This window comes from Anomaloglossus baeobatrachus, chromosome 8 (genome assembly GCF_048569485.1).
Source record: "Anomaloglossus baeobatrachus isolate aAnoBae1 chromosome 8, aAnoBae1.hap1, whole genome shotgun sequence".
Lineage (NCBI taxonomy): Eukaryota > Metazoa > Chordata > Amphibia > Anura > Aromobatidae > Anomaloglossus > Anomaloglossus baeobatrachus.
Window position 1 is genome coordinate 256,518,182 of NC_134360.1, and position 21,962 is coordinate 256,540,143.

Sequence of the window (21,962 nt, forward strand, 5' to 3'; positions counted from 1 at the left end):
AAGGTGCAGCACATGGCGCTCTGGGTGTGCAGGCAATTACCGCCTGTGATTGTGGGAAGGTGCAGCACATGGCGCTCTGGGTGTGCAGGCAATTACCGCCTGTGATTGTGGGAAGGTGCAGCACATGGCGATGGCTGCCTCTAGTTTTTACTGACATAGACTAGAAGCAGCTTCCATTCGCTAATAAATCGGCCTCTATGACAGTGTTCGCACGCCTCCCTTCTAATTTTGTAGCTTTCAGTGGTTCACCTCTGTACAGATATATATGTGGAATCATTATATAGATATGATTCAGGCTTTATTACAACAATACCTAGTAGTTCACATTCTGCACTATTCTTAAAGGGACTCCTCCCTAGACTGAGCTCTTTTATTAGGGAGTTTGTAAGATGTCCTAATTCCACTAAACAGGTGACTGTGATTGCCCTCATGCCCAACCACCCATGGACTATAAAAAACAATGCCGTGTGGGCACGCTTCCCTCATGTGCCTGGATCTGCCCTCGTCGGGATAATGATCAGCTTTGGGCTGGTATACGGAAGGCTCTGCCCAGCTATAAACATGGCTCAGCTATGTCATAATGTTAGGTCACTACTCCCATCTGATATAGTGATGGCATGTCACCTATTGCTGGGATATGCCATCATTTCCTGATCAGCAGGCAGCTTAAGATTTGGATTCCACCATAATCCGGAAAATAAATGAGCCACAGGACTAATATAAGATGTATGGCCCTTTTCCTGTGTATCCTTATTATGTGTCGCTCCGGGCCACGTAGATGGACAATCTGCATCATAGACGCATAGCTTGTTAAGACAGATGCAGACCAATAAACAAGAACTAATCCGCTATATACAAGGCAATTGGTGGTCATTTGTTGGTTCGTTTAGACCGGACGACGAACATTCTAAACTCTTACAACGTTCGCTAATACGATCGTTCTGTGCTCGCAGAAAATGATTTTTATATTGGACCCAATAGCGATTGTCATGCAGTGAACAGGCATTTTGCTCATTTGTCAGGTGATTGCCAGGCTCTTTAGAGGGGCTGATAGTCTGGAACCCTTATTTACCAATTATTGGATCATCCAAATGGGCCAACATTCAGTTGCATGAATTCATTGCTCACAGTTTGACTGATATTATATGAATCTCTAAAAATCCAAAAGAAGCATTACCAACCATGACTATCCATGAAAGAAATACTAGATAAGGAGCTTTGATGTACATAAAACATTGGGTCAGGTACGTAGGATATATCGATGGAGAAAATCCTGTCTGTACGGACTCGCTCACATGAGCATATAAATCAGACGAGTGCAATCTGATAAAAAAGGGATTGCACTCAGACCAATGTTACTCAATGAGGCAGAACAGATCTGTGGGGGGTTTTCTCAGCTATATTTCGGCATGAGAAAAAAAATTGCAGCGTGTTGCGATTTGACTCCAAAATTGGTACAATGCGAGGAAAAAAAATGAGATGCCAAACAGACCATCAAATTTTTCGGCTACATTACATTTTTCTAAGATAGGAAACTGTATATGGTCCTGTAGAAGATTAACAGTTGCTGAGTAAAAAAAAATGGATTGTATAAAAATGTCTTATATTCTAGGTTCTTCACAGTCGCCGCCTTTTGCTTTGATTACTGCTTTGCACACTCTTGGCATTCTCTTGTTGATCTTCAAGAAGTAGTCACCGGAAATGGTTTTCACTTCACAGGTGTGCCCTGTCAGGTTTAATAAGTGGGATTTCTTGCCTTATAAATGGGATTGGGACCATCAGTTGTGTTGTGCAGAAGTCTGGTGGATACACAGCTGATAGTCCTACTGAATAGACTGTTAGAATTTGTATTAAGGCAAGAAAAAAGCTTCACGGTGGGAACCAGGCATGTAGAGTCCATCTGTTCACCTTTACTGTGTCGCACAAAGACACGGTGGTTGGATCCAAAGATCTCAAGTTTGGACTCATCAGACCAAAGCACAGATTTCCACTGGTCTAATGTCCATTCCTTGTGTTCTTTAGCCCAAACAAGTCTCTTCTGCTTGTTGCCTGTCTTTAGCAGTGGTTTCCTAGCAGCTATTTTACCATGAAGGCTGCTGCACAAAGTCTCCTCTTAACAGTTGTTCTAGAGATGTGTCTTCTGCTAGAACTCTGTGTGGCATTGACCTGGTCTCTAATCTGAGCTGATGTAAACCTACGATTTCTGAGGCTGGTGACTCTGATAAACTTATCCTCCGCAGCAGAGGTGACTCTTGGTCTTCCTTTCCTGGGGCGGTCCTCATGTGATCCAGTTTCTTCCTAGCGTTTGATGGTTTTTGCCACTGCACTTGGGGACACTCTCAGACTTTTCCCAATTTTTCGGACTGACTGATCTTCATTTCTTAAAGTAATGATGGCCACTCGTTTTTCTTTATTTAGCTGCTTTTTTTCTTGCCATAATACAAATTCTAATAGTCTATTCAGTAGGACTATGAGCTGTATCCACCAGACTTCTGCACAACACAACTGATGGTCCCAACCCCATTTATAAGGCAAGAAATCCCACTTATTAAACCTGACAGGGCCCACCTATGAAGTGAAGACCATTTCCGGTGACTACCTCCTGAAGCTCATCAAGAGAATGCCAAGAGCGTGCAAAGCAGTAATCAAAGGAAAAGGCGGCGACTGTGAAGAACCTAGAATATAAGACATATTTTCAGTTGTTTCACACTTTGTTGTTAAGTATTTCATTCCACATGTGGTAATTCATAGTTCTGATGCCTTTTAATGTGAATCTACAATTTTCAAAGTCATGAAAATAAAGAAAACTCTCTGAATGAGAAGGTGTGTCCAAACTTTTGGTCTGTACTGTATGTGTGTGTGTGTGTGTGTATATATATATATATATATATATATATATTATAATATTATATAATATACGCTGTGTATATATATATATATATATATATATATATATATACACACACAGTATATATTATATAATGTTATATTATATATATAATAGTCCTCTAAAAGAAGTAACTCTGTAAGATAAATTGTTATGCTGGCTACAAGATGTCATCCATATGATCACAGAGACCCTTACCAATTGCCAGATTGGGGCATTTTTGTCCCCTGCGTGAGTGGAGCAGCAAAACAGGGCACTTTTGTCAGCCTAGTTAGACAGATGATAACCTCTTGTAACAGGATACCCCTCGAAGATAAGCCTTGTTCCTCAATTTGCAACTGAGGCATACATAAATATCAATGTTTGTGTGTTACTCAACATCTGCAAGCAGTTTGTATGTTCTCCCCGTGGGTGCGTGGGTTTCCTCCGGGTTCTCAGGTTTCCTCCCACATTCCAAAGACATAGAGATAGGGAATATAGATTGTGAGCCCCAATGGGGACAGTGTTGCCAATGTATGTAAAGCGCTGCGGAATTAATATATATCTACATTTTTCAGTTTTTCAATAAAAGTTATGACCCAAGGAGCTAAATTGTGATTTCTCTTTGACACAGATTTTTTTTTTAATTCCATTACCCCCTTAGACTATTGATTCTAATATTGTTTGAGGGGTTTCAATTCTTGTTGATTTGCTGCTTGCCTCCTAGATGCGCTAGATTCAGTAGGAAAGTCCAGCTTCTGTGCCGGCAGATGTCCTTCATTAGGTCTGGTATCGTGCTTGCCGTTCCATCCGTCCCACACCTACGTATCCTTCTTTTGGCATGCAAGTTAAGTGCTGATGTGACCCAGGCACTACTATTGCCTAATTAGTGAGAACCCAGAAGAAAAAGTCTGAGAATCCTGTTTGAGGACCTACACATTCTCGAATGGGGAGAAATCAGTTTCTCATTAAAGACATCTACAAACAGCAACACATTCTCTCCTATTGGACCCCCATTGTTCTTTGGTACTGCTGCGCGTCATCGCCAGTCGCCTTGCTTTTTAAATTGGTGAGGACATTTAGTGACCCCTGCAGCAGATCAGCCGCCACTGATTGGCTGCAGTGGTTACATGCTATATGTGTCGAAAGTGAGAGCTAGCAGACTTTCTCTTCCGATGGGGGACATCACTTAACCATTGCAGTCAATTGATGGCTGCTGCGATTGTCGGCAGCCGGCAGACCAGAGATTAGCACAGGCATGTCGTGAAAATGAATGGACAACTACTGGGTTACAGTATACAAAATATTTGTTTTCAAGAATTAAATACAGATATGAATTCACTCCAGACATATTACAATGGCAGCCAAACCTTTTATCTCTTCTTAGGGCGATACTCTTGTCTAATGCATCATTGCTTCTTGCACAGATTGGCGGCCGGTGCTGTATCTCGCAGTATTAGACTGTGGCAAAGAGTCCAATAGCCCAACGTGTAGAGAATTTGGAGTGCAAGGATTCCCGACTATTCAGGTAACCGCCTCTTTTATATTATCTGTCATTCCTCCTGCAAATCTCTTGTCTTTATTACCTGATTCTTCATCACAATTTCATTCACATATGAAAAATAGAAATCCTAAGTCTTGTCTCTTTTTTTACTTTCAGTTCTTCAAAACCTTTACAAAAAGTCCATTGAATGGCATCAAGTTTCCTAGTATGTGACCTTTGTTTCTTCTCTTTTTAGAAATTCTTGTTAATTTTATGGGGGTTTTAGTTGTTTTGTTTATTTTTTGTTTTTTTTTGTTGTGGTTTTTTTTTTTTTCTACCCTAAGTTTCTTGTTAGCTTTGGTCATAAATTTATCTCCTCTGGTCCTCCCAAGTTTCAGGTAAAAAAGCTGAAGAATGGGAACTTTACATCAAATTTGTAATAGTCGATCCATCAATCGTGCATTTTACACTTACTTGTGCGTCATAAACCTAAACTATCCATGCAAATTTGGCAATCAAATTAAAGGGTCTATTGAGCTAGTACAAAAATGAGATAATGAAATATATACAATATACAACTATACTGTCTTGGTTAAAACTCCACCTATGCCCCTCTGTAATCCGCTTTTATGGGGGCTTCTACATGAAGAGCTTCCTGTGACCAGCGCTGTGTGTAAAGGGGGCTGGATAACTAATTTTAAAAGCTGGACCCATTTTCTGCCTTTTGTATCCCCCATGACTCGGTAGGGGTCAGGCTTATTTATTAAATGGACCAGTCACACACAGAACTGGTCACGCACCAACACATGAAGCGGTCTCCTTTATCAGCGCAGAAGAGGATCTGCTGGGGTCCGGAATCGGTGACGACAGCACAAGCTTTGTTAATGACAGTATATATTTACTATCTTTAGCTATAGCTCTATTTTTTTTCTGACCACTTTTTTATCAAACAGCTTATGCTGCTCCCTCCAATAATCTGATCTTTCTATCAGTAAACAGAAGACTGTAGTAGTTTTATATAGACGGTTACTGTATTTTTCATTTTATAAGACGCACCCCAAATTTAGAGATCAAAAAGGGAAAAAAAGGGGGGAATCAGTCTTATACTTCGGTGGTGTCTTACTGGGGGGGGCAGCAGTGATGGTGGAGCGGAGGCATGGGAGGTTTTGGAGAAGGCGATGCTGCAGTGGGGGCTGTGCTGGCTGAGTTTGGGGCTGTGTGGAGCAGGGAGGTGCGGCGGGTGTCACAGATGATCTGTTGGCGGAGCGTGCTTCAAAGAAATGGCACCCGTAGTTGGCGTGTGCGCAGATTGAGCTCTCGGCTCAATGACAAGCCAACATCTGCACACACGCCACCTCCAGGCGCCATTTTCCTTAAATCCACTGCTGGGAGATCAATCAATCGGAGGCAGCGCATTCGCAGATGAGATCTTGAGCCGAGAGCTCCAGGTGTGTTCATGCCAACTCCTGGCGCCGTTTTCCTTAAGTCCGCTGCTGGGAGATCATTGTGCCGGAGACAGCGTATACGCAGATAAGATCTTGAGCCGAGCTCCATCTATGCACGCACCGACTCCGGGCGCCATTATTTGAAGCCCGCACCGCCGACAGAGCATCTCACCCACCGCACTGCCCCCACCACAGCCAGCATAGCCCGCAACACTGCTAGCAAAGTACCCCGCAGCCAGCACAGCGCCCATTCTCCACCTCCCGGTAACCTACATTCGCATTATAACACTCACCCCTCATATTCCTTCCAAATTTTTGGGAGGAAACTTATGTCTATAATCCGAAAAATATGGTAGTTCTTGAGTGATAGGTTTATTGTTTGTTTTGTTTTTTACCATTTCCATGGCTTTTTTTTCCTAACTAGGCTCTTTCCTTACATTTATCCTCTTTTTATTGTTGAAGGTCGTGACCCAGATCAGATGAGACACTTTATCATTGATAAACTAGAAGCGCAAAAAGAGAACCCACCGCCTGCGTGTCCTCCGCTCGAGCCAATCAGGTATGACAGCAGCGGAGCAGAATGATGGTAACTTGCAGCGTAGGGTGGATTAACAGGTTTTTATACCATTAAAATAACTCTTGTAATACTTGTTATTAGGTAATAAACTTGGCGCCCTAGACTTCCAAAATGATGAGTGGCGCCCTATAAAATGCTGTTTGGGGAAATCAGCAGTGCCCATTGAAAATAATTACCATTGTTGACTTTATTGATTTTCGTGTGTACCATTACTTGATTTGATCACTAAATGTGGCATTATTTTCCCCCATGAACTGCTGATTAGGAAGTTCCCGCTGACGAGACGTCCCTTAGATCAGCTTTAGGGTACGCTCATAATATGCGAGAGAATCGGATGCATACCGCAAATAACACTTGGCTCTGCCCCGAGTCTGAGACGAATGTCATTCACTGTGCTCCGATTGCTCCACATAGGCAGGTGAGGAGAAGATGCAGAACTTAATTTCTCCATCTTCTCCATTGTCTGTGCAGATGGCTGCACTCGGATGACTTGTAAGGGTGCGCGTGATCCGGATATTGGAGCCATTTGCACCATGCTGCGATTGCCGAATCTGCATGAGAAAAAGAAGATCGCAGATCTGCCCTGCCCCATAGTATAACATTGGGCCGAATCCTATCTGATAAAACCTTGGATAGCACTCAGCCGTGTTATATGCTATTGTGAGCGCTTAGGCTGGGGCTACACAACAAATTTGGCTATCACATCTGTCACATGACAAAAATTTGCTATGTGTCAATGCAATAGGAGTGAATGCATTGCAACTCCAAAGGTACAGCCACCAAGTCAAGCAAGTCGCAAAAAATACAGTTGTAGCAGTACCCTTTGGGGTCTTAACGTATTGTCCTGCAATGCAGCTGTAGCAGCGAAACATAGCGAACCTTTGCTGCCTATATTTAGCCTTAGGTTGATTTCATATTCAGTCAAAAATGGTGAAAGGAGCGCAATGTGTGAAAAATATGTCATGCACGGACTTGGGGAAGGTCCTGCATGGGGCAAGACAAACAACAAACAGGTGTTTCACCGCAACAACAAGGGGTACATCGGTAACACTTTAACAATGGTGGGCCCTAGTGCTGGGGAAAGGGATGATGGGACACTTCCTGCGTTCACCTACGGCTGTACCCTACTCTCTTAGCCAGTCTGTATACAGGTTCAATACCCGTTGCCAAGCAGGATACTTGAAGACCTGAGGGACCCTGTAGTAACCCTGGCTAGTGAGCTGACAGGAGAGGATCTGTAAGGGTATTCCTGGGAGTGGACCGTACACCGGACTCCCCTGCAACGCTGCCTCGGGTGAACCCTTATAAAGGGACTGTCGGGCGTAACCGCAGAGGGCCTACATGCACGGAAGCCAGGATCCGCAAGATTCACTGGATAGAGTCTAAGTACAGGATCCGATCTGAACCAGGTACAGGTTAACGGGATCAAGCAGAAGTCCAGAACCGAAGACTTGTGCAGGTCACAGGGATTAGGCTGAGGTCCAAGAGTGGAGACTGGTGCAGGTTAACAGGATCAGGCTGAAATGTGTGCTCAGAATGGTACTCAGGATCTGCAAGCAGAGACAGTTACACAAAGCACAGGCATAGAGGGACCTGAACAACTGGTACAAGAGACAAGCTACAGGGACACGTCGAACAAGCACTGGCCATGGGGAATAGGAAGTCTTAAATACCCAAGGTTAATTAGTAGTCAAATCCCGGACAGCTGTGCTGGCCCTTTAAGTATAGGTGAGTGCACGCGCGTGCCCTCTAGTGTGCATGTGTGAGGACCGCAACCTGGAACTCAGAGCTGAGACCACAGTAGGAGAGGCAGGACGCTGGAGCGCAGGTGGCTACAGTGAGTGTGCGGCGCGGAGCCGGGACCGACGGGGAAAAGGTATGGACGGGGAAGCAGGAGAGCAAGCTCGGCGGGGAGCGGGGACCCCAGGGGTTGGAGCGACGGGTGGTGGGCGGCACGGTCGGACCGGGAGCGTGACAGGATCACTAGTCCCACCACACTAATACAACAAGAGGGGAAGGTAGGACAGACAGGGGAAACATCAAAGGATAAGGTCAGACACCAGGACTGCAGCCTACACCGCTTCACACAATAAGGGCTCTAGCAGCTCCTTCCACCTCGAGGCCTAGCTTCAGAATAACCGGTGTCCTCTACTGGGAGATGTCACCACATATAGGGGAAGGGAGGGGTCACCAACCAGAAACACCTGAGGCCAGAAGCTGCTGGAAAGTCAAACTGGCATTAACCCTTTCAGCACCAAAGGAAAGGAAATTACATTTATTGTGAGGAGTCTCAGATGGCAAAATGAGACTCTGGCCCAGATCCTGTCACAAGTCTCTAGATGCAGAGAGACGGCCGAGACAGCATATGTAGTTTATATCGAGCGATCTACGATGGGTACTAATTCCCCTATGTGTTCATTGTCTCGGCGTTTTACTAAACGTTTTGTGCTGTATTGTTTACTAATACGTTTCTATACGTTTCTCTTTTAGCGCCCCTGAGGTTGGGGTATTTTTTGAGAATAATGATGAAGAATACCTAGCCTTGATTTTCGAAGAATCTGAAGACTACATGGCAAGAGAGGTAAGTTCTGTGCATGCTCACTTATAACAATAAAACTGTTCTAAACATGTATTTGTATAAAGACAACCGCAGACCATGTGCCCTATTGCGGTAAACGGCCATCATAGCAGGGATCATACAGCTTGAGACCCACCTGCCATCTAATACTACTATTGCACTGCAACAACTTCTGCAGGGAAAACGTCATCAGCTAGTATTGTCAGCAGGAGCCGGGGAGAGCTGCTGACCACCACAGCAGCTGGATTTCTAGAGGTTAATAATATAATTTATATAGAGGGGAGATATGTATCACAGAGGTGATCATCATCTGTGATGTAAGCCTGGGAGCAAGCTCCAGTACATATAGTACTGGAATGGTTAATAGGGCTGACAAGGGTCAGGTTAACAAGCAGTCAGAGAGATGGGTGGGACTGGCTGCTCACATATCCACACCCCGGGGCATGTTATGGTGGATATACGAAAGTCCAGATGTGATCATTAGGTGTCTGTGTGTGGAGGTAAGACGTCCTCCTGTGTGAAATCTCCATGCTTGGGCTTGTGTGCTGGATAACACAGCAGTGCCTTTGCTAGGACTGTGTATTCTGTTTCTCTGCAAAGAAAAGCCGTTTTTTTCCTCTTTTTGTGGCTTGCTTTATAGAGCTTTAATAAAGCAGCCTGGACGTTTTTGTTTTAAGCCGCCTCCTGTGGCTACGTCCATGCCACCGAGTGAGCCGCATCCCCTCAGTATCAACAAACAAAATCTTGAATATTTATACCTCAATCTCAAGCTGTGAAGAAACAATCAGGAGCATGGATGATATCTATTCAAGTCTATATTCAGACCCGTGCTGCTCTTAGCACACAAGCAGTCACAGTTTTGGCAGAGCTTTCATCAGTAATCCGTGGATGTTTAAATAGTACAGAGGAAATTTATTTTCTAAACGCTCAAACATCATTTTAAAATCGCTCTTTGTATAAATTGTGAAATGCTAGAGATCAAAACTAACCCAGGGTTTCGCTCTTTCAGCTTCTTCTGGGGCATGTTTTGCTTGTCCTGTGTCACAATTTAAAAAGTCCCTGACGCTAGCCAATGCCTTTCACGTCAAAAATATAATCATATGTGGTGACAAACAATCAATGGAGCCAATATTTCACCCTTCAAATAATCAACATAACCCAACTCCACGGCCACAAAACTACAATCGCCACCTACAGGGTAAAGAGATATTCTTTTTCGCTCTGTGCGGTGTTTACATCTGGATTGAGCTGATCACAGTTGATCTTTGGGGTGCTGAGTTTCAGACCTCTTGCCGATCTTATAGGTCCTCAATATCAGTAGTGGACATCCCCTTTATTTGACCACAAGCACTTTATGTTGTTCTTGAAGGCTGGGCAGGACAATAGCTGACCCACTGGGCCACAGCACACAGAAAACCCAAAGGGACTTGACTGCAGAACCACACCTGGTTTTCACCAGAGCCTCTAATGCTATGGAGGGTGTTACGCTTCAGGTGTGAAACCGGGTGATACTCGGAAAGACTGATGCTCCAACAGCTGGCACCAGGGGTTCAGGAAGGACAGTCTCTGATGAAGAGTAAATCAGTCGCAGGTGTTGGGGTTACGGCCTGGATGGATGGATGTGACAGCTGCAGCTGGTGAGGGTACTTGCGGCAGCAGCTATCGTGGTAGGCGGCTGGCGTGACAGCTTGTACTAGCAGCAGCAGACTTAGGATAACAGCAGCACACTGAAACACAGATCAGCAGCAGAATATAGCACACTACAGACAGCAGGAACAGTGCTATAGGACCTGAGACCTGGCAATGTATCTGACTTGTTGCCCAGGCACCTCCCTTAAGGGGAAGGTGCCTTAAATACCTAAAACCTCTCAGCTGACCTGAGAGGCACTTCCGGGTCAGGGAGCGTTGTCCCTGTAAGAAAGAGGGTGTTGCTGCATGCGCACCAGAGGTGTACACCAGCTCTGGGAGACAGCAGCATGGACTTGGGATGGGGCAGGACGGCCAGACAGGTGAGAGAGCCGATGTCCCCGCCGGGGGAGGAGGGCAGGACAGTGCGGAGACGCCGGTATGGGCGGTACACTTTACAGCTTGCTTATAGTGTCTGTATACTTTTTATTTTATTATTTTGAACAATGTTGAACTCATGTTTGTCGTATTTAATGACGAGTAATATGTTGAGTGGATGCTGCATCTGTTTTCTCCCTTAGGTTGCTCTGGACATGGTACAGTTTCAGGGGGTCTCAGTAAGGCGGGTACTTAAGGACCAATCTGAACTTGTAGAACGGTTCAAGGTGTCATCGTTCCCTTCTGGCTTTCTCCTGTGTAGGAATGGGTCAATTAGTAAAATTAACCCGTGAGTATCTGCCTTTCTGGCCGTGTTTATCCCCATGTAGTTATGTTGAATGTTTGTAAACATATTTGTTTCTTAAAGGAAGGAAGAGTCTCGTGCGGCATATACAGAATTCCTCCGGGCGCTTCCTGGGGTGAAAAGGGTTACTGTTAATCTCATTCAGTGGTCCACTAACCCTGTTGACGACACGGTGGTTCGCAGGGCTGTAAACAGGTGGGAATTATTGTCTTCTCTGGTGCCTTGTTAGTTATACTCAATTTTTACATGATCTGTTTTGGCATTTAGTGTTTTCATGTCTTTGCCCTAATTGTTGCTCTGTTCACACTGACCCTATGATAGCGGGGTGAAACATAAAACTATCCGCCTGCATCCAGCTATAAGAGCATTCCAGTCTGCAGAGCACAGCTGTCTGGGTTTCCTAAAACCCTGCACCTCCTGCTGCCTCCTTTCACCCGGTGATCACATATTCATTGGGTTCGGAGATGAAAGCAGGATAAGTGCTCCCTAATCTATATATACACAGAACTAGTTCAGCGCTGTGTACACAGACATCGAGGAGGTAAACACAGTAATACACCATGATTATCTTCTTTCTGGAAAGTCTGGCTAAAGGCCCAGTCACACTAAACAACTTACCAGCGATCCCAACAACGATCCAACCTGATAGGGATCGCTGGTAAGTTGCTAGGAGGTTGCTGCTGAGATGTCACACTGCGACGCTCCAGCGATCCCACCAGCAACCTGACCTGGCAGGGATCGCTGGAGCGTCGCTACACGGGTTGCTGGTGAGCTCACCAGCAACCAGTGACCAGCCCCCAGCGCCGCGTGGAAGATGCTGCGCTTGGTAACTAAGGTAAATATCGGGTAACCAACCCGATATTTACCTTGGTTACCAGCGCACGCAGCTACACGTGCAGAGAGCAGGGAGCAGTGCACACTGCTTAGCGCTGGCTCCCTGCTCTCCTAGTACAGCACACATTGGGTTAATTACCCGATGTGTGCTGCAGCTACATGTGCACAGAGCAGGGAGCAGAGCACACCGCTTAGCGCTGGCTCCTTGCTCTCCTAACTACAGTACACATGGGGTTAATTACCCGATGTGTACTCTGCTACACGTGCACAGAGCAGGAGCCGGCACTGACAGTGAGAGCGGCGGACGCTGGTAACGAAGGTAAATATTGGGTAACCAAGGACAGGGCTTCTTGGTTACCCGATATTTACCTTGGTTACCAGCGTCCGCAGAAGCCGGCTCCTGCTGCCTGCACATTTAGTTGTTGCTGTCTCGCTGTCACACACAGCGATCTGTGCTTCACAGCGGGACAGCAACAACTAAAAAATGGCCCAGGACATTCAGCAACAACCAACGACCTCACAGCAGGGGCCGGGTTGTTGCTGGATGTCACACACAGCAACATCGCTAGCAACGTCACAAAAGTTGTTCGTTAGCAGCGATGTTGCTAGCGATGTTGCTTAGTGTGACGGGGCCTTAAGTATTCCCTTTCCCACAGCTTCACAATCTCCAGAAAGTTCATTGCGCTACACTGACATTTTAACACCTCAGCGCAGGAATAAGAGGACTGCCCAGACATTTAAAGACATGGGCAGTTCCGAAGCAGTTAAAATTGATGGCCACTACTTTTACATTGATGGTTTGTCCTTAGGATAGGTCGTCAATGTCTGATCTGCTGGGGTCTGACACCCGGCACCCCCGCCGATCAGCTGTTCTCAGTGTCGGTGGCGGTAGCAGGCAGCCGGAAATGACATTCTGGAGCTGCTCAGTCTTCTGATAGCGGCCGGGTACTGCCTCCTATTGACTAGAATGGGACGCGGATGTGCAGTACCCGGCCGCTATCAGAAGACGGAACAGCTCCGGAACTGGGCATTTCCAGCTGCCTGCTGCTGCCACCACCGAGTACTGTTGATCGGCGGGGGTGCAGGGTGTCGGACCCCGGCCAATCATACATTGATGACCTATCCTAAAAATGGGCCATCATAGTCAAAGTAGTGGACAACCCCTTTAAACACTGTCATTTTCTGATGCCACATTCCCTTTATGGGTCCCTGGAAGCCCCTTATACACATTTGGTTAATGGTAGCTTTATGACATTGTCTTCTGTGCGTAGAAAAATAGACTGGTTTTTTTTTATTTTTTTTTGTTCTTAATTTTAGTTCTGTTATATACATGGCGGATCTTGAGTCCTCTATCCATTACTCCTTGCGGGTTGAGGTGGCTCGGTTCAGCAGATTCAATGGTGATCGTCTCCGGGCTCTGACAAATTACGTCTCCGTACTGAACAAGGTGATGATGAATGTTATATAGTGGTCAGCGTGGATGGACATGTATGCGCTTATAATGGGGACTCCCATGGACTGTGAGCAGGAGAGATGACCAAAAAGATTCAGACTACAGGGCAGCACGGTGGCTCAGTGGTTAGCACTGCAGTCTTGTGGTGGCTCAGTGGTTAGCACTGCAGTCTTGTGGTGGCTGAGTGGTTAGCACTGCAGTCTTGCAGCTCTGGGGTCCTGGGTTCAAATCCCACCAAGGACACCATCTGCAAGGAGTTTGTATGTTCTCCCCGTGTTTGTGGGTTTCCTCCGGGGTCTCAGGTTTCCTCCCACACTTCAAAAGACATACAGAAAGGGACTTTAGAGCCCCAATGGAGACAGTGTTCCTAATGTATGTAAAGCGCTGCGGAATATGTTAGCGCTATATAAAATAAAGATTTGATTTTTTTTGAGACTACTCTGTGCGACGGACACTTTTTACTCCACGGCAGCTGCTCCAGTGCAGCACAAACATTATTACTTGAAAATATGAGGACACTTTAATTTCGAGCATTAGTCCCCCACAATATCATGACATCACATGAGGTCTAGTCACCAGCCCTCCTGCAACATTATGACGTCATGGTGGACCTAATAATCGTAAGAGGCATTCAAGATGTCCGCATTCTGCACCAGCCGCTGAAGTTTGCACTGCCCCGATTCCGCTGCCATGGAGTAAAGAAGTAGTCGTCAGACGAGGTCAGGCCCGGATTGACTATTTACCTAATTAGGCAGATTCCCAGTACCCCGGAGCACTGAAGTCTAATGTGGACCGCCAGCCCTGCTTTTCATCGACAGAGCTTTTAAAGCCTTTGCATGCGGCACTGCGCACAAGCACTCGCTCTCACAACTCTGCTGCAGCTTACAAAGGGCAGTTATCATGTCTGCTGCTGGTGGCCAGTGCCAGCGTCCGGACGCTTTCCTGTGGGTGGAGTTCACCCACTGATTTGTCCACGTCCCCATGGAAACTGCTTCTTGGCCTGGGCACCCCCAGCTCTGGACCTGCTTCCACCTTTCATCTTCTCCCATCACCAGGATATGGGTGAGTCCTGGCCAAGATGAAACCTATATTAGTGTATGCAGCAGTCTCAGCCTCCTATGTATATACAGCAGTCACAGCTTCCTATGTATATACAGCAGTCTCAGCCTCCTATGTATACACAGCAGTCTCAGCCTCCTATGTATATACAGCAGTCTCAGCCTCCTATGTATATACAGCAGTCACAGCTTCCTATGTATATACAGCAGTCTCAGCCTCCTATGTATATACAGCAGTCACAGCTTCCTATGTATTTACAGCAGTCTCAGCCTCCTATGTATACACAGCAGTCTCAGCCTCCTATGTATACACAGCAGTCTCAGCCTCCTATGTATATACAGCAGTCACAGCCCCCTGTGTATATACAGCTGTCTCAGCCTCCTATGTATATACAGCTGTCACAGCCCCCTGTGTATATACAGCTGTCACAGCCCCCTGTGTATATACAGCTGTCACAGCCCCCTGTGTATATACAGCTGTCTCAGCCTCCTGTATGTATACAGCAGTCACAGCCTCCTGTGTTTATACAGCAGCCTCAGCCTTCTTTGTATATATAGCAGTCTAAGCGTCCTTTGTGTATACAGCAGCCTCACACTCCTGTATATACACAGCAGTCTCAGCTGCCTGTGTATATACCGCAGTCTTACCATCCTATGTATATACCACTGTCTCTTATGTATATAACATTACATCCTATGTACATACCATAGTTTCTTCTGCATATACCGCAGTCTCCTATGTACAGTATATACTGGACTCAGCCTCCAAAATGATTTGTATACTGCAGTCTCAGTCTTCTATGTATATGTACCAGTTTCCTATATATATACACCTCAGTCTCCTATGTATACACCATAGTCTCAGCCCCCTATATGATGTATACATCACAGACTCAGCCTCCTATGTATGTCTTAGTCTTCTAGTCTTCTATGTATATACAGCAGGCTCAGTTCATTATGATATATACCCCATAGTCTCCTATACTCCTATATGATATATAGATATATATATATATATATATATATATATATATATATATAGAGCAGTCACAGTGTCTCCTATTTAATATGTATATATAGCAGCCTCCCTGTCACCTATATAATGTGTATACAGCAGTCTTGCATCCTATGTGATGTATATAGCATGATATAGTATGGTGCTGTGTTTATATAGTATATAATGTACAGTTGTGTATATATTATATAATGTAGAGATGTTTATATAGTATGGTGCTGTGAATATAGTATATAGCACGGAATCCACACTATATAAATGACACAGCTACACTATAGTACACTAAACTATATATTTCCACTATGTATTTTTTAGCACCGTAAATAGTGTGGGGCTGTGTATTTGTCTGTAGCATATATTGTGGAGCTGGGTATGTGTGTATGTATTATATGTGTGTATAAATATAAAAACACACACACACATACATATATATATATACATATATATATATATATATATATATATATATATATATATATATATATATATATATATATATATATATATATATATATATATATATATATATATATATATATATATATATATATATGTATGTGTGTGTATGTGATCCTCAGTATCTGTATTATTCTGTATATATACAGTGCACAGTACCACTTCTCCTGTCCTGTATACTGGGTATAATCCTCAGTATCTGTATTATTCTGTATATATACACTGCACAGTACCACTTCTCCTGTCCTGTATACTGGGTATAATCCTCAGTATCTGTATTATTCTGTATATATACACTGCACAGTACCACTTCTCCTGTCCTGTATACTGGGTGTAATCCTCAGTGTCTGTATTATTCTGTGTATATACACTGCACAGTACCACTTCTCCTGTCCTGTATACTGGGTGTAATCCTCAGTATCTGTATTATTCTGTATATATACACTGCACAGTACCACTTCTCCTGTCCTGTATACTGGGTGTAATCCTCAGTGTCTGTATTATTCTGTATATATACACTGCACAGTACCACTTCTCCTGTCCTGTATACTGGGTGTAATCCTCAGTATCTGTATTATTCTGTATATATACACTGCACAGTACCACTCCTCCTGTCCTGTATACTGGGTGTAATCCTCAGTATCTATATTATTCTGTATATATACACTGCACAGTACCACTTCTCCTGTCCTGTATACTGGGTGTAATCCTCAGGATCTGTATTATTCTGTAAATATACACTGCACAGTACCACTTCTCCTGTCCTGTATACTGGGTGTAATCCTCAGTGTCTGTATTATTCTGTATATATACACTGCACAGTACCACTTCTCCTGTCCTGTATACTGGGTGTAATCCTCAGTATCTGTATTATTCTGTATATATACACTGCACAGTACCACTCCTCCTGTCCTGTATACTGGGTGTAATCCTTAGTGTCTGTATTATTCTGTATATATACACTGCACAGTACCACTTCTCCTGTCCTGTATACTGGGTGTAATCCTCAGTATCTGTATTATTCTGTAGATACACTGCACAGTACCACTTCTCCTGTCCTGTATACTGGGTATAATCCTCAGTATCTGTATTATTCTGTATATATACACTGCACAGTGCCACTTCTCCTGTCCTGTATACTGGGTGTAATCCTCAGTATCTGTATTATTCTGTAGATACACTGCACAGTACCACTTCTCCTGTCCTGTATACTGGGTATAATCCTCAGTATCTGTATTATTCTGTATATATACACTGCACAGTGCCACTTCTCCTGTCCTGTATACTGGGTGTAATCCTCAGTATCTGTATTATTCTGTATATACACTGCACAGTACCACTTCTCCTGTCCTGTATACTGGGTATAATCCTCAGTATCTGTATTATTCTGTATATATACACTGCACAGTACCACTTCTCCTGTCCTGTATACTGGGTGTAATCCTCAGTGTCTGTATTATTCTGTATATATACACTGCACAGTACCACTTCTCCTGTCCTGTATACTGGGTGTAATCCTCAGTATCTGTATTATTCTGTATATATACACTGCACAGTACCACTCCTCCTGTCCTGTATACTGGGTGTAATCCTCAGTATCTATTTTATTCTGTATATATACACTGCACAGTACCACTTCTCCTGTCCTGTATACTGGGTGTAATCCTCAGGATCTGTATTATTCTGTAAATATACACTGCACAGTACCACTTCTCCTGTCCTGTATACTGGGTGTAATCCTCAGTGTCTGTATTATTCTGTATATATACACTGCACAGTACCACTTCTCCTGTCCTGTATACTGGGTGTAATCCTCAGTATCTGTATTATTCTGTATATATACACTGCACAGTACCACTCCTCCTGTCCTGTATACTGGGTGTAATCCTCAGTATGTATATTATTCTGTATATATACACTGCACAGTACCACTTCTCCTGTCCTTTATACTGGGTGTAATCCTCAGTACCTGTATTATTCTGTATATATACACTGCACAGTACCACTTCTCCTGTCCTGTATACGTGGTGTAATCCTCAGTATCTGTATTATTCTGTATATATACACTGCACAGTACCACTTCTCCTGTCCTGTATACTGGGTGTAATCCTCAGTATCTATATTATTCTGTATATATACACTGCACAGTACCACTTCTCCTGTCCTGTATACTGGGTGTAATCCTCAGTGTCTGTATTATTCTGTATATATACACTGCACAGTACCACTTCTCCTGTCCTGTATACTGGGTGTAATCCTCAGTATCTGTATTATTCTGTATATATACACTGCACAGTACCACGTCTCCTGTCCTGTATACTGGGTGTAGTCCTCAGTATCTGTATTATTCTGTATATACACTGCACAGTACCACTTCTCCTGTCCTGTATACTGGGTATAATCCTCAGTATCTGTATTATTCTGTATATATACACTGCATAGTACCACTTCTCCTGTCCTGTATACTGGGTGTAATCCTCAGTATCTGTATTATTCTGTATATATACACTGCACAGTACCACTTCTCCTGTCCTGTATACTGGGTGTAATCCTCAGTACCTGTATTATTCTGTATATATACACTGCACAGTACCACTTCTCCTGTCCTGTATACTGGGTATAATCCTCAGTATCTGTATTATTCTGTATATATACACTGCACAGTACCACTTCTCCTGTCCTGTATACTGGGTGTAATCCTCAGTATCTATATTATTCTGTATATATACACTGCACAGTACCACTTCTCCTGTCCTGTATACTGGGTGTAATCCTCAGTATCTATATTATTCTGTATATATACACTGCACAGTACCACTTCTCCTGTCCTGTATACTGGGTGTAATCCTCAGTATCTGTATTATTCTGTATATATGCACTGCACAGTGCCTCTTCTCCTGTCCTGTATACTGGGTGTAGTCCTCAGTATCTGTATTATTCTGTATATATACACTGCACAGTGCCTCTTCTCCTGTCCTGTATACTGGGTGTAGTCCTCGGTATCTGTATTATTCTGTATATATACACTGCACAGTACCACTTCTCCTGTCCTGTATACTGGGTGTAGTCCTCGGTATCTGTATTATTCTGTATATATACACTGCACAGTACCACTTCTCCTGTCCTGTATACTGGGTGTAATCCTCAGTATCTGTATTATTCTGTATATATACACTGCACAGTACCACTTCTCCTGTCCTGTATACTGGGTGTAATCCTCAGTATCTGTATTATTCTGTATATACACTGCACAGTACCGCTTCTCCTGTCCTGTATACTGGGTGTAATCCTCAGTGTCTGTATTATTCTGTATATATACACTGCACAGTACCACTTCTCCTGTCCTGTATACAGGGTGTAATCCTCAGTACCTGTATTATTCTGTATATATACACTGCACAGTACCACTTCTCCTGTCCTGTATACTGGGTGTAATCCTCAGTATCTGTATTATTCTGTATATACACTGCACAGTACCACTTCTCCTGTCCTGTATACTGGGTGTAATCCTCAGTACCTGTATTATTCTGTATATATACACTGCACAGTACCACTTCTCCTGTCCTGTATACTGGGTGTAATCCTCAGTATCTGTATTATTCTGTATATACACTGCACAGTACCACTTCTCCTGTCCTGTATACTGGGTGTAATCCTCAGTACCTGTATTATTCTGTATATATACACTGCACAGTACCACTTCTTCTCTCTGGCATTGTAGTTTTGGGTTGTCAGTATTGGTTTGTTTTTACATTGGACAAATAAAAATAAATCCAGGAAAACCTGTTTAAATGGTCTATCCCAGGTTTAGAAGTGATCCCTTGTCCTCTGTGCAGGGGATAACTTTCCAGTCGCTGAGGATCTAACCGCTGGGACCGCCACGATCCCGAGAAATAGAGCTCTGAAGAGCTCCGTGTAAATGGATCTGTGGTTGATGGACACCTGCACCATTCACATGGGGCTCACATAAATCTTATAAGTGACTGATGAAGGGCATGACCAGAATGTACTCATCGGGGTGTTAGTATGGGCTGGTGGGGTTTGTGTGCCAGGGCTGCTTTTTTTAGTCTATGGGCTGGTGGGGTTTGTGTGCCAGGGCTGCTTTTTTTCGTCTATGGGCTGGTGGGGTTTGTGTGCCAGGGCTGCTTTTTTTCGTCTATGGGCTGGTGGGGTTTGTGTGCCAGGGCTGCTTTTTTTAGTCTATGGGCTGGTGGGGTTTGTGTGCCAGGGCTGCTTTTTTTCGTCTATGGGCTGGTGGGGTTTGTGTGCCAGGGCTGCTTTTTTTCGTCTATGGGCTGGTGGGGTTTGTGTGCCAGGGCTGCTTTTTTTCGTCTATGGGCTGGTGGGGTTTGTGTGCCAGGGCTGCTTTTTTTCGTCTATGGGCTGGTGGGGTTTGTGTGCCAGGGCTGCTTTTTTTAGTCTATGGGCTGGTGGGGTTTGTGTGCCAGGGCTGCTTTTTTTAGTCTATGGGCTGGTGGGGTTTGTGTGCCAGGGCTGCTTTTTTTAGTCTATGGGCTGGTGGGGTTTGTGTGCCAGGGCTGCTTTTTTGTTTCTTACCTTGGGCTAAATTAGTGTGACCCTTTTTGCTCATCAATAAGGAGCAGACTTTATACAGTAGAGGAGGAGTTGGTGCATGGTGCTAAACCTTTACATAAATTGTCCAGTAGAGGAAGCGTTTTCTGTGCTATCACATAGAATCCCCACTAGAGGGAGCTCGTGTTGTGCTATTGTGTGAAATCACCACTAGAGGGAGCCGATTCAGTATTTATTTATTGTTTGTAATCAAAAACATCATTTATTTTTTGTTAATTGATTTTAAAAGTAAAGAAATTGTTATTTTTTAGAATAAAAATAGATTCATGGAGCCTGCGTTTCATATAATAGAAAATGTTTTGATGCCTTTTGTAATGTGCATTTCATTGTGCGTCTGTCACACAGTACTTTCCTGCGCGCCCCTACTTACGCACACTGCTGGATTCTCTGTATCGTTGGCTGTACGATCAAAGAGGAAAAATTGTAACATATAAGGATTTTGCAGATGCTGTAAACAACAAGAACCAGGTGAGTTGGATTTGGGTTTTGTCAACTCTTTCTTTTCCTATCAATATGGATAATCCACAGCACAGCCGTTGTTCTAGTTATTATCTGATATCTCACGTGCCCTTTTCACTATTTTGTGATTAGGAGCAGGATGCTGTGCTGACCCCACATGTCAACTTCGTGTGGTGTCAGGGTTCCAAGCCGGAGTTCCGAGGTTTCCCGTGTTCTGTCTGGACCGTGTTCCACTTTCTCACCGTCAGAGCCGCACAGCTTGGATCTGAAGAGAGCAGTGAGTGAGCTTGTGATTACGTAAAGGAATTCGAAAATGATGTTTACAAACATTTAAAAAAAATCTTTACCAAATTTTTTTTGCACTATTTACATTAGAAAACAAAAAGTTGAAATAATTCCTGTTTTTATACTGGTCGCATGAGCAGGCACAATAGGCTTATATTCACATTGCAGAAAATTTAGTACAGTTCAGGCTAAGGCTGCGTGCCCACGATCAGGGTTCACAGCGCTTTGGATGTAGCGTGTTCTCACTACGACCAAACACTGCATTGTACAGTACAAGCACAGTGAATGGGATTTCTAGAATTCCCCTGCCGACTGAGCTTGTTTTTCCCCCAGCAAAAACTGTCCTGCGGTGCGGATTCCTGTGGCGCAGCATGTCAATTGTTTACTGTGGAGACGCAAGCATTCTCCGCAGAGAGAACACAGCGAGAGACCGAAATTGCCCGAGCCCAGATCGTGGGCACGAGCAGCTGTGGTCTCCTGCGAAGGAGACTC

At 44.1% G+C, this 21,962-nt stretch overlaps 1 protein-coding gene across 1 annotated transcript in view; it reads left to right on the top strand.

Annotated features, from left to right (window-relative positions):
* The window catches only part of QSOX1 (quiescin sulfhydryl oxidase 1), an 81,914-nt gene that overhangs the window by 52,969 nt on the left and 6,983 nt on the right, over positions 1-21,962 (top strand). Inside the window, exons 2-10 of the mRNA XM_075320591.1 lie at positions 4,294-4,394; positions 4,527-4,575; positions 6,257-6,353; positions 8,862-8,952; positions 11,157-11,302; positions 11,381-11,512; positions 13,469-13,598; positions 21,072-21,194; positions 21,318-21,462. Coding sequence (XP_075176706.1) covers positions 4,294-4,394; positions 4,527-4,575; positions 6,257-6,353; positions 8,862-8,952; positions 11,157-11,302; positions 11,381-11,512; positions 13,469-13,598; positions 21,072-21,194; positions 21,318-21,462 — 1,014 coding nt within the window. The remainder of the gene's footprint in view (positions 1-4,293; positions 4,395-4,526; positions 4,576-6,256; positions 6,354-8,861; positions 8,953-11,156; positions 11,303-11,380; positions 11,513-13,468; positions 13,599-21,071; positions 21,195-21,317; positions 21,463-21,962) is intronic.